The sequence below is a fragment of the Diorhabda carinulata genome, chromosome 3 (genome assembly GCF_026250575.1).
Source record: "Diorhabda carinulata isolate Delta chromosome 3, icDioCari1.1, whole genome shotgun sequence".
NCBI lineage: Eukaryota > Metazoa > Arthropoda > Insecta > Coleoptera > Chrysomelidae > Diorhabda > Diorhabda carinulata.
Genome location: NC_079462.1, coordinates 11,071,138 through 11,084,726, shown reverse-complemented (window position 1 = coordinate 11,084,726; position 13,589 = coordinate 11,071,138). Strand labels below are relative to the sequence as shown.

At 31.5% G+C, this 13,589-nt stretch overlaps 1 protein-coding gene across 1 annotated transcript in view; it reads right to left on the bottom strand.

The window, feature by feature from the left end:
• LOC130891158 (putative aminopeptidase W07G4.4) overlaps positions 1 to 13,589 on the bottom strand; it is a 96,120-nt gene that overhangs the window by 13,208 nt on the left and 69,323 nt on the right. The window contains exon 6 of the mRNA XM_057795744.1: positions 3,465 to 3,564. Within this exon, the coding sequence (XP_057651727.1) occupies positions 3,465 to 3,564 (100 nt within the window). The remainder of the gene's footprint in view (positions 1 to 3,464; positions 3,565 to 13,589) is intronic.

Genomic DNA, 13,589 nt, shown 5'->3' with positions numbered 1-13,589 from the left:
TCTGATAGTAGTGAAAGTGATGAAATTTTGAGAGCTCCACCGGAGATTTTAGAAAAAGCTCAAATTGCCTCACATAAGGCGACACAAACCTAACGTTGAATCCTTTTCGGAGAATGCTTCCTTTATTTCTTAATTACAGAAATGTAACATGCATAAAAGAGGTTGTGGGGATAAACACAATCGATAATATACCACGTAAAATTGCTGAATATCTTGAGCTGCCGGAACCAAGCAATATACCGGCCATTGTTTCAGGAGATCACCAAAAGACTTGGTAGCTGGCAATCTTCTAGAGTAACGGAAGGCTATATGAATTAATCTTTTAAAAATAAAAATGGTAACGAATTACGATTATAGGAGGCAATTACCAATTATTAATCTTCGTCTTCTGATGTACCGAGCAGTGTTACAATTATAAATAACCATTCATCACAATTAAATAATAAGGCACAATTGATTTACAATAATTGTTCAATTGTTATTAACAACTATTATAATAAATTTTAAAGAATTGCATTACGCACAAATTTTCACTTCGTATTTCAATACATATGTTGAAATACTTTTCAACACATGTGTGATAATGTTAATTGACTTTCCCATTTGAAAAATAGGAAGAATAATAATTTTTTACGTGATCGTAAGAAAAATAGTGTACAAAACTCGTTGGAAAGGGTATTTCGCACTAGTTACGTTTCAGCACTCGCCACTACGCTGCTCGTGCAAAACAGTAGCTGAGGCGTAATGTATCACTTTCCAAACTCGTTATGTAATATACTATTTCCACTTACCTCTATCCAAATTATACATTTTCTGGCGTCATTGTAGGGAACAAAGTCATATTTATCATCCTTAGAGACGTAAAGGAAGGGCGGAGAAGCAAAAGTGACTTCATGGAATGGCTCTCATTATATTGGCATTTTGACATCAATTATTCTGGTCATAGTTTCAGAAGAACCTCGGCTAGTTTACTTGCAAATTTTGAGGGAGACATTCTTGCTTCAAAGCAACAGGGAGGTTGGGAGTCTACGAATATCGCTGAAGGATATGTGCAGAAATCTCTTTAAAAAAAGCGTATAGTTCGAAGTAAATTGTGGGAATCGCTTAAGTTAATGAAATTGATTGTAATCAGCCAAGTACGAATAGTTTCGGGGGATACTGCGGTGGTTGGTATAAGTGGAATGCAAATAACGCATATAAGTTATACTTTACTTCTTAGTTTAATTAATTTCGTTTGTGAGTTTCACAAATAAATTATCTAAAAATGACTTGTCATTTGAGGGCTACGCAATAAACAGTAAACTTTCCTTTCTTGTTATACAAATAGCTATTTGGTAAAGTGAAGCAATTTTAAGCTAACAAGTTTTCCAACAAGTTTTCGGCGGAATAATACTCATTGGAATTATCTGTATGAATAGTGGCGTTAGAACAACGTAAGGCGGTCAATAAAGAATAGTGTTTGCCAGTAGTCATTAGATATCTTCAGAGAACTTCAAAGAATATGAAAAACCGCTTTTAATCAAGAAAGGAAAAAGACTGACAAGAGAAATAGAATCGTACAATGTCGGGGCAGGTTTAGAAAAGAAAGAAGCGTATCTCTTCACAATAAAACAAAGAACAAAAACGTCAAATTATGCTAATTATTTATAAATCCAGATACGCAGTAAAGTTATTTTTCAGTGTAAGACGAGTTGAGGGCCCACTAATATGCAACATCGTAATTAAAGCATATAATCGAACAACAAGATGTTGGGCCCAGGAACCCAGAGCCAACCCGTCTCTATGAATGTGCGTTGGGCTATAAATATTTTCACTAGATATTTGAATCTACTCGATTTCGAAAAAAATATAAAAAGTAACGCAGCACTAAAGTCTCATAAACCATAAATATTATCGAATTAATAAAAGAGTACATTTTTGTTAACAAATCGATTGAACAATTCATTCTTGCCTTTTTTAGATTATTTATTCCGTCAAACACACTACATCGACATACGTAATCATCCATTAAAAATTCATAATGTTCGAATGTATAATTTGGAAATTAGGACTATAACTCAGAAACGAGGGGTCGTATGAGAATTTTTTTATTTCACAGCATTATTTTCACGTCATCTATTCGCTCCACAATCCAGAACCCCCTTTATATCTCAAATTGTATTATATTTGTAGTTATTTCACTTCAATTTTTTGTTGGAGACATTGATCTTTGCTATCACTAAACATGTCTATTGAATTAAAATATTGCCAATAATAAAAAAGTATTTTTCTATCTTTCAGTAGTAATAATAAAAATAATTATTAAGTACGTGATCATCATTTACAAATAAAACTGTTATTTTTCGTTTTATGCAGTTGCTGCTTATTAAATAAAAAAAAATCCATTCTCTATTTAAGATGCTAAATAAACTTTTGAAGTCAAGGTCGATGATTTTCAATTAAACCGCAATTGTTAATAAAATTAAATTGTTATTGGTTGTTTTTATAGCATTGTTTTGATGCAGATTTTAAAGCATGACACAACCAGTGCGTCATATTAATTGTTTTGGGGTCTTGATAGGCCCGTTTGTGACATAAGTGTTATTTCTTTTCATAATAAATATGCAATAACTCGATCTTACGAGTTACAGGAAGAAAAAAGTGGATTATTCTAAAAATTAAAAAGCAAAAAGATCATATTTTGTAAACATGTGTCAGCATTTATTCTACTATAAAAATAGGATTGTTGTAAACACCTTATTATGAATCTAATTCATTCAAATGATTTTTGTTCATTAGATAATGAATTTAATCACTTGAAATTAACAGAGTTCATTTATTTGTAAATATGTAATTTTTGTTAATAAAATTATCAAAAATAAATATTCGAAAGTTAAATATATAAGTCGTAGTAGGATTCGTGCGGTCGCGAATTTTACGCATAATGCAGTGAAAGACTCAACTACGTATTTCAAAACAGAAGCGCGAATATCTACGTTTTCTTCGAGGGAAAGGAACTTCAGATTGCTGACAAATTTTAAGAAATCAATAAATTGAGGTAAATAAGAATATTAATTTGAAAAAAGAAAAGGAGCAACAGAACAAGTTCTGATAAATACCTCCGTTATTTTTCATTCGTAGAGACGAAGAAGTTATATGGAGAATAATCTAGATTATTCTAAAAATTAGAACGCAAGAAGATCACATTTTGTAAACATGTGTCAGCATTTATTTTACTATAAAAATTGTTTCGTTTTGTTGTAAACACCTTTCAATGAATTTAGTTCGTTCAATGAATTTAGTTCGTTCAATGAAATTTGTTCATTCAATGAATCTTCTTAATTAAATCGCTTGAAATTAATAGAGTTCATTCAATCAAGTGAGTTTTTACAATAATTTGAAAACTCAAGTTCAATATTCAATATGTTTCTCCTATGTTACTATTCGTGAGTAAAATAGTGAATAATATGGAGCAGTGTTCTTACCAATAGAGTAGCCTTCCCCAACTGATTTGTGCGCATGACCAGTTAATGTCGCTATGGTGTAAAGTTGAGGGTTCACAGCTGTAATCGCATCTTCTTTGAACTGCAAAAAAATTAGTGAGTAATCACTAAAAATATGATACAAAAGCAATTTAATAACTAGATTATGAACTTATGACATAACTCAATAGGTCGTATGATTGACACAGAGACGACGTTGACATTGTCAAATCCATATGACGTTTATGAATTACCAACTTTTAAAAGACTATGTATGTTCATCACATTCCTATTAGTCAGAAAAAGGTGACAGCCATTTAAGTGAGGCTACTTTTGTTATTTTCAAAACAATATACTTAAAATAATTTCGGGTATTAATTTATTATTTCTTTATAATGAAAAGAAATATTGTAGAAGCTCAGCAATTACTTCAAAAGTTTTATCTGGATTCTGTGTCATCGAAAAGAACTATTTTTTATTGGTTTGCTGAATTTCAACGTGGTCGTACAGACACCGATGTTGGTGAACGTGAGGTGGTACTCCAGAAAACATGAAAAAATTCTACAAATTAGGTGAGTCTTGTATTTAATGAGATACAGAATGTCGAATTGATTTAACATTTTATTATATGCAACAACTTGTATTAAACATGAAATAACTGTACATTTCAGAGCAAATGTTCACAATGTGCACCTCCAGGCAAGATGCATCTGCTCGACGTTTAATGGATTGACGAATACGTTCGAAGATACCAGGATTATTACGAATAACATTACAGCCTTGTATGATACGATGTTTGAGATTTCCAAAATTTAATAACGGGGTTTTGTAATTGAGCTATTTTAGATATCCCTACACATAAAGAACCAGAGGGTTGTGTCCAAGTGATCTTGGGATATTACTGGCTTGACAACGGCACATGAAAACCAATGGAAAGAAATATCCTGTGATTCGGCATTGAAATGCAATTTCAAAAAATCTTCATTCAGTATCAAGCACTAAAACATTTATTGCTTTTTTCAACCACATACCTATGTGGTGAAAAGGCATTCTTTACTCTTGTATATACAAGAAACAAATACAGAAACAGATTACAAGTAGAATCTGATTTGATATTAAACTTAGTAGCAACATCAACCCGAATATAACTGATTTAGTTGCAAAAAAGCAACACCATCCTTTACATTAAAGTTTTTTCATATTTTTCATAATAATAACTAAAATAAATACCTAATCCGAATTTTTTTGCTGTTAATTTTATTAAGGAGTTCCGTGATAACTGTGCTTGATTTCCTAAGAGTCCATGGCTGAAGAAGTTTGGGGAACGCTGGTCTAGCCTCTAAGGCATTATTATTCGTTAATCCATACAAAAAGTGCATATTAGCCATTTCATTATTAATAAACATAGGCGTCGTTGTTAACACAAAAAAATCCGTATTATTGAAATTTCTTATTCGTTTTTTACGGATTACTTCCAATAGAGTCAACAGGAAAAATAAATTTCACTCACAGAGCTCATTTATTACAAACAATTCAACACCCTGTATCTCATTAACGACAAGACGTATCATACATGTTTTCGTGACGATAAAAAACCTAAATAAGTTGATAGATATTTTAAATTATTAGTAGAAATTTAACTACGAATAGCTTGAATAAATATTTTATAACATTACGTATATTTCAACTGCAATATTACTTTGATTTTCACATAAAACTCAAGCTTCCCATTTCACATTGTTGTGATAGTATCTAGAGTTATTTGCTAAATGTTAATCCATTAGTACATAGACATGTTTCTTTCTTATAAGTATTGAACCAAAAGAAAAAAAAACGTATCTGATGTGTAACCATCATCAATAAATTTATCTCATGGCAACAGCTGTGTCATGACATATTTCATACAATCGCTATCAATGAAATCTAACGCCAAACGTATCATTTCGAATGCATCTAAATAAAAATAAATATTTTTCAACTTCCCATATGATATAACAACCAAAAGAATTCATGCGTTCTCACGCACATTTCGCAGATTTACGCACGTATTTTCGGGTACAACGCACTACCTATTTGTATACATATACTTGAGGTCATTCACATTCACAAAATTCGAAACGTCACCTACCGAGTTCACGTACGATAGTTTTTTTGATACCCATATATGCCTTAAAATTATGCACACACAGACACGCCCATTATTGCTACTTTCCTTATCTTCATCTGCAATAACCGATAAGAATTCGAAGATTTAAAAATCTTTATCGGGGTTACTTCAGAACCGAATTCACTAAAATCCTGTTTTTATATGCAAATGGATTTTTTATTTCAACTGAAATATTATCAACATTTTTTTTTTGGAATCTTTATATAGTATTGGCAAAAGGTCACTGGTTTTAGGAACAGCACTAATATTTATTTTTCTATTTTAACAATTTGCACAGTTTCTCACATGATACATCGCTATTTTTGCATTACCTACAATATTTAATACAAATACATTTTTCTACGTTCGTTTTAATATTCACGTTTTTTTTTTCATTTGCATTCATAAAGAAGGGAGCAGTATTTAAAGGAATATAATTCTTTTTTGAAGTGGCGTTCTAAAAAAGGCATAAACAGCTTTACAGAAAGAGTGTTAGCAGCTTATTCTGAAACTAAATCCAAAATGAGGAAATCTTCAGCACTTTGATCGACTTATTCAAAACTGAAAGGCACCCTAATGGAAAATAATGACGTAGACATCAATAAACACTCGAAACTCATTGCATATTTGAAACATAAGTTTGCTATAGACCCAAAAAATCAAAATGATCCGTTTTTGTTGCAAGCTTCAGACGATCATTATCTCACGCATAAGGTGTGACAGCAATAAATTTTAATGTAAGCTCAGATATTATTTGTAACATCTTTCAGGTTGCTTTAATATTCGGAATCGCAGGAGCTCCGCGGAGGGAGAAATTGTATAAAATGAAGTGTAACGATAACGACAAATAGATTAAAAATAGATATATCAAAATTGATGAAGTTAGTTAAAGTTGTCTCCACTAAATGTCAGTTAAAAAGAAATCGATGAAGTATGTAGATCCCTGAAAAACGAAAAATCCCCTGGACCAGACGATATTCCTGCCGAACTAATTGAAGCAGAGACATAGACATTATATGAACATATAAGAAAACTGTTCCGGAATTGTATGAAAGGCGCGGAAGTACCAAGGAACTGAATAATCTCCATAATGTCGACAATTCACAAGAAAGGAAATAGAGACCAATGCAAAAAGTATAGAGGCATTGCAACGACTAATACAATTCGCAGAATGTAGGGCAAAATATAGCAGACCAAAACTTAAAGAGAATATCTTGAGGCGGAAGAACAGGCTGGTTTCAGGGCTGGCAGATCCTCAGTTAAGCACCTATACTGTGTTAAACAAATGATCGAAAAATAAACATTAGGACAAGAAATTCATTTAGTATATGTGGATTTGTAGAAGACATATGACAGTATACCTCTTAGCAAACTGTGAAATGCGGAGAGATGTCAACATTACACTATACACACTTCGCAGACGATGAAATAATAATAACACAGGATCATGAGCAACTTGATTCGAAACTTATAGAAGATTACAGTAAATGAGGTCTCTAAGTAATTAAAAAAAAAAAAAAAACTTTATGTATGTGTATCGGAGTACCAGCACAAGACATCGACCTGGAGGATAGCACAGATATAAAACACTACAAGGAATACAAATATGTAAGAATGAAAATAACGCAAGATGGAACACTCAACACAACAATCAAAGAGATAAATATAAATGGAATACTATGGGTCCTAACAATACCAAAAGGCAGCAAACAAAGAATATACAACAGGATTCTAGTACTATAACATGTGGCAGATAAAACAATCAACGGAAAAATGCTAATGATAACCGAAATAGACTTTTGAAAAACAGCAAGGGGCAAATCCAAGAGGAACACGTTAAAGCATGATAGACTAAGAAAGATGATGAGAGACAGACACACATTAAAGTGATATTGAAACCAAACAACTAATCAAAGAACAGAATACCTAAGCAGGTCCTAAAGTGGACACAAGAAGAAGTCGGAGAGCGTTGTAAGCCGATACGTATATATAGAGACAGTTTCATTGTCTATTAGTGACTTCACTTTAAGGTGTTCGCCAGTTCAAACTCGGTCGTTATTATGATTTACGTCTCGAAGGTAATTGGTTGTTTTTGCTATTTCAACTAGTAATCCCTCCGATTGTGAAGTTATTCGATTGTTAAGTTCGAGAAGTTTCTCCTGCTGAAAATCAGTGCCACTAATACTTGTTGAAGTTTATAGTGAAGGCGTGATGAGTGATGGAAATAAAATAGCTTAATGCGTTAAGCTTCGTAATTGAGGAAGTACAAATCTGATTCATATATAAATTTATTCGTCATTTATTTTACAACTATTCATTCATTTATGTACAATTTCCCATTATGGAAACATCTCTTAACACCTCATCAAATTTCTAACCCACTTCTATGAGTACGATTATTGCCGTTTCACGAAGATCACGCTGAAAATTTTAAGATAAGCGGCAACATAACCTTCTTGAATAATATCGTCTTTTTAGGTGGAATTTTTGGCATTTGTTGTGTTTGTACATGGGATAAAGTCTTGATTAGTTCAATACGAGCATCGCTAAGCAAGACCGTAAGAAGGAAGTCAACAATGTTTGATGAAACGGTCTAGCCAGTCTTTCCTTTCGCTATTTTCAGTGTTTCATTGGTATGCAGCATTTGAGAGGAATAGGTCAACTAATTACAAACTAGCCGACCGTGTACTGTGATTTTCCAAGGAATTATTGAAGGTGTTAGAAAACTAGCGACAGAAGATCATCTATTGACCCATAACGAAATCGAATTTAGGGATTGGTTCAACATCCACACAGACGAAAGTTAAAGATTATCTACGTCTAATCAAGCGATGTTCATTACGGGTACCCAATTAGTTAAAGGAAGCCAGAAAAGCAAATATGATAGATTATCCAAAATTATGATTAAAAAAAAACGATTATGGTTGTAGCAAACACGTTATAAATATCGTTATGGGTGATTAATGGTGCTTATATCCCGATGATTTGATGATTTAAACTGGGATTACCTCGTACAAAAACAAAATTCTATGCTCACATATGCTGGGAGGAAAACAGGAGCTGCGGTCTTTTCGAAAAGCGATTATATAAAGCTGATTGTATTAAATAAACAAAGAACAGTAACTGCTGACTGGTATATTAGTATTAAATATCCTTCGAATGTATTCAATGAAATAAAAATGGCATAATACAGTTCACCATTTTGAAAAAATTTTATGAAATTTTTCAAAATAATCTTTCAGTATTTGAGAATCTAAAAAAAATTAGAATGAAATTCCTATTTCACCTTAATATGTGCCTGCGAAGACAGTGTCATAGTTATAGTCTTTTTGAATTACAAATAAACTTATTTGGAAGAAAAAGATTCGGGAACAAAAAGAGAGGAGAAACAGAAAGAAACATCGAACATTTTATTTACCAGATTGTACAATATTATCATTAATTTAACATAAACAAACAACCTGTTGTCACGTTTGACAATTTATAAGTGATTACTGCAGTGAACCGTGAATGTATAGAATATGAGAATTATTTGGAAAAGAAAATTACGCACGGGCGTAAAATTTCTTAAAAATTTAATATCCATATTTTAATATTTTTCAAATTAATGTCTTTCTAATTTATGAATATGAGTATGTATTTACTATACTATAGTTTAGTATACACGTGGAGAAAGTTTAAAATAAAATCATTGGAAACAAGTAAAAATTATTAATACTACTATCAATCCGCCTCTGGACATACAGATTTTTGATCAGGTCACAAATTATTTAGAATTACTAAATTTTTATCTGGTTTTATAATCATGTTAAGAAATGTGTTCAATTTTCGCTGATTGAATATCGGCGCAAGAATTACGTTGATTTAAATTATATTTTTGATAAGTATGAACTGCGTAAGATCGGTTCACTTTGATTGTATTCAATAATGAGTGATCCTTTTTTTGAATAATGATATGCTGGTTCGTTAAAAATACAAAAAAGAGTTACCAGATCATGCCAAAACACACGACTAAAAAATGACTTTTACCTTTTTTTGTTAAAATTGAACGTAATATTTTTTAATTAAAAATATTACTTAAGGCTTTCTAGTGAAAAAGCTGACCATAGAGTTAATATTAAAGTTAGAAAGAGTGACAAGTACGTGAAGTGAACAATTGGAAGAGAGAAAAAGAGAATCGGTTTACTATTCCCTATCTCTCCCTAGAGATCAATATTTTTTTACTTTCGGACAGTAATTCGGGATCACTTAAACAAATTCCAATATCTTGCTTTCTCTATTTTTAAAGTAATTCTTGATATTATTGTCAGTCCTAGAATGAAATTTCGAATGTTTTTGTGGATTTGGAACTCAATGGTGACAACTTTATTTTAAATGCAAAATTCTGTATACGAAACATAATATTCAAAAAGAACCATCTGCGAAATGATATACATAGAACTGAATGATGCAGTTGATAATCGTAGTAATATGGCCAATCTCAAGGTTCAATATAACCATCTTTTGAATATTTATAAGTCAATAATTTGAAAAGGTATATTGTTTGTACAGGTTTTTATTTATATGTATAAATACCTTCTTTAAATGGCTTTTTCCTTGCTCTTCTGTTTTATACAGCAATGTTTTTATTGTTTAATGTTATATAATTTGTCTTAATTATTTTCTCACATACAGTGTGTCCTATTCATGTATATATACCTAATAGATTTTTTAATTGTTACACTAAACTCTGATTATTGTTTTACTTTTTAATCTCACAATTCTTATTACTTGTTCATCTTCTTAAACGTTTGTATTTGAATATTTTAAGTACTGATAAAGATCAAATAAAGGATCGAAACGTTGGCATTTTACTCTGAGAGAGTTTTATTTTGAGACCTCAACCCAAAATTTCTATTTTTAATGCTAACTATATGGAATTGACTTGCCTACCGACTAGACACGAAAGTTGCCTCTTATGTTTTAACAAAAAGTATAATAGAAATGAAGTTCGAAACTATATATTTAATTGATTTTCGAAATAACCGTCCTTACGCTCAAACCAATTCTGGGTTTTTCCACTCTGAAGCTGAAATTATAAAAACAGCTTGTTGAGGTCATCAAAATCTCTATCCGCGCATCTTTTGTTTGATAGTGAAGAGCAAAAAAAGTCATTAGGCGATAAATCAGGTGAGAATGGACAAAGAGACATTAAATCTATGTTTCAAATATTAATTTATTTGACGTTTTGTATGGAATCTGGCATTGTAGTGATGAACAATGATGCAACGTATTTTGTCCATGTTCATATAAAATCGATTGCACTCTATCTATCTATAAGTCCCATGCCGATTTTTTTGAATCATGTTCCGTACAGCGTCGACGTTTCTCAGAATGACAACCGATTTTGGCCAACGTTCATCACAGTCGGACACACGACCATAGCGAAATTCTGCAAACCAATTGCAAATGTTCACTATTATGACTCATTCAATATCTAAATTGATACCGGCTTTGCAATAATGAATGTCAACGTTTACTTAGTCAATGAACACAGCTCATTAACGACACCTATTGTTCCATTTTAAAAACTCATATCAGCTCAAATTTCGCAATATTATAGATAATGTTGTAATATGGTTGTATTCCTTCGGATATAATTGTATACAATAACATAGTAACACAAAAGATTCTTCTTAAAAGAAACATAATTATAATACTGTAAAGTTTAGTGAAATAATTATATTATTTGATTGCTTGTGTTTGTGAACTCCGCACGCCGTTTGCTACCCCAGTCAATGGACATCACTTTATGGCACTTTTTCTTTGATATGGTTATATTAGTTTTATCTTGGCAAATTACTTCTGGCTATTGATAATGATGGAAAAACAGTTCAAGGCGACCTTTTGAACTACGTCTATTATACACAGAGATAAATAAAAAACCAGATTAAGTGAAATTATAAATTTATTAACAAATACGAAGTTGCGCGTCGACTCCACCTGCAGATAATGACGAATTACCTGTTGAGTTTGTAAAACTTTGGCCACTACTTGGCTATTGATTGAGTAAGCTTGCAGCAACCGCTGTTTCTGTTAACTTGGGACGACCTCGATAGCGATTTCAGAACTCAGTTTACAATTGAAAAATCAAGTTTTATTTAGAGACCAAAGTGACAAAACTGCCAGTAGCTTTTAATAGCCTCTCAAAATATAGAAAAACATTTATCAAAAATTTCCTGACATTGTATTCGAATCTTCACTTTTAATAGAGAGGGAAAATAACTAAGATCGTAGACCATTGGATCAAAAAATTTATTGAGAAAAGTTTTGAAAAAGCTAACAATATTAATAGGACATAAGGACTGACAATGAAAATCTATGTCAGTCTACACCTTTTGTAAGTTAAATTATTAGTTTCAGGTAAACTTCAACGCTTTGTCATCAGGACGATTTCGGATATAGGTAAGTTAGAGTAGCTCAACTTAATTTTATCCCAGTAGTTTATAATTAAGTCACGTCCATGTATTATCATAATATTGTATTTAAACTAATTACGTATATAAATAAAACTAGTTTTTGGTTAATGAATAACATCATGCAAATGATGACCATGTACAACAGAAAAAAGAAGGTTGTTAACATAATTATAGTTTTTGTTATTAGAATATGTAACAATATTGAAAAAAATGAATACGATAAATAAAAAAATGCATTCTAACTAGGTGTGCAATTATAAGGTGTATTTTTAAACTTTAAATGTCACACGTTAAGAAATCTGCAATGCACAGCTTCAAGGATTATGTAAGAGAAAACGTGAGTTGCAGTTGCACTTGTCTGCTTGTAGAAAAAAATCACGTGGTTGGCCGATAAATACTTTTCGATGCGATGTTGCATTTTTATTATATTTCAGAAAATATGTGACACAAATATATTTTCATTCAATTAAATTGTGTATCATCAATATGAAAAATTTTCAGCTGGATTTCCGAAAACGAAAACTCATCGGTTGGCTTCAAATTTTCACCATATACTCTCAACATAAACTAGATGATTGTGCTAAAATGATTTTTGGCGTCTTGCAAGAAAGGAGGATGGGAAAAAGTTTTTCTCAATCTAACCTAACCACTTATTTTCGGCTATTGATATTTGTGCCTATATTTTCATACGAAAGTGGATGTACGATTTTTTAAATTATTTCCTAATGTAAATAAATTAAATTTATTGTTCTGCATTTTCTAATACACATAAATATTGAACTTGAAATGCCAAGATGATTGAAATAATAAATAAGTAGTTTTTGTTTTTTGTGCTACCTTCATGTATGCCTTAATCAAAAATAAATGATTTTTCTATTATGGTTCAGTTATAACGAATAACTTATTTTGTGTGATGAAAAAAACTAGTATTGATAGTGAGAGGAGTGGGTGATAAGACATTAAATCACTCGATAAGCCGTATGACTTACACACAGATGGCGCTGCCATTGACAAATCCATATGACGTTTTTGCAGCAACAATTTTCAAACGGCTATATCTAAAATTTCATGACATTTTGATTAGTCAGAAAAAAAATGATAGCCATTTATGTAAAGCTACTTTTGTTATTGACAAAACAATGGATTTAAAATTTCGTGTGTTAATTTATCATTGTTTCTCGATGAAAAAAATACCATACAAGCTCAGTCATAGCTTCAAAAGTATTAATCGGACTTTTCACCTTCGAAAAAAACCATTGGTTTGCTGAATTTAAACGTGGTCGTACAGACATCGATGATGGCGAACGTTCTGGTCGTCTAATTGAGGTGGAGAAACATCAAAAAAATTGGTTATATCTAATTGTAAATTGAAATTGCGTGAGATAGCTGAGGCCGTAAATATATCCATAAGGCAGTGTGTTCATAATTATGCATGAATATGTTACCATGAGAAAGCTTTTTTCAAAGTGGGTGCCGCGTTTACTCACAAGCAATCAAAAACAACAACGTGTTGATGATTTAGAG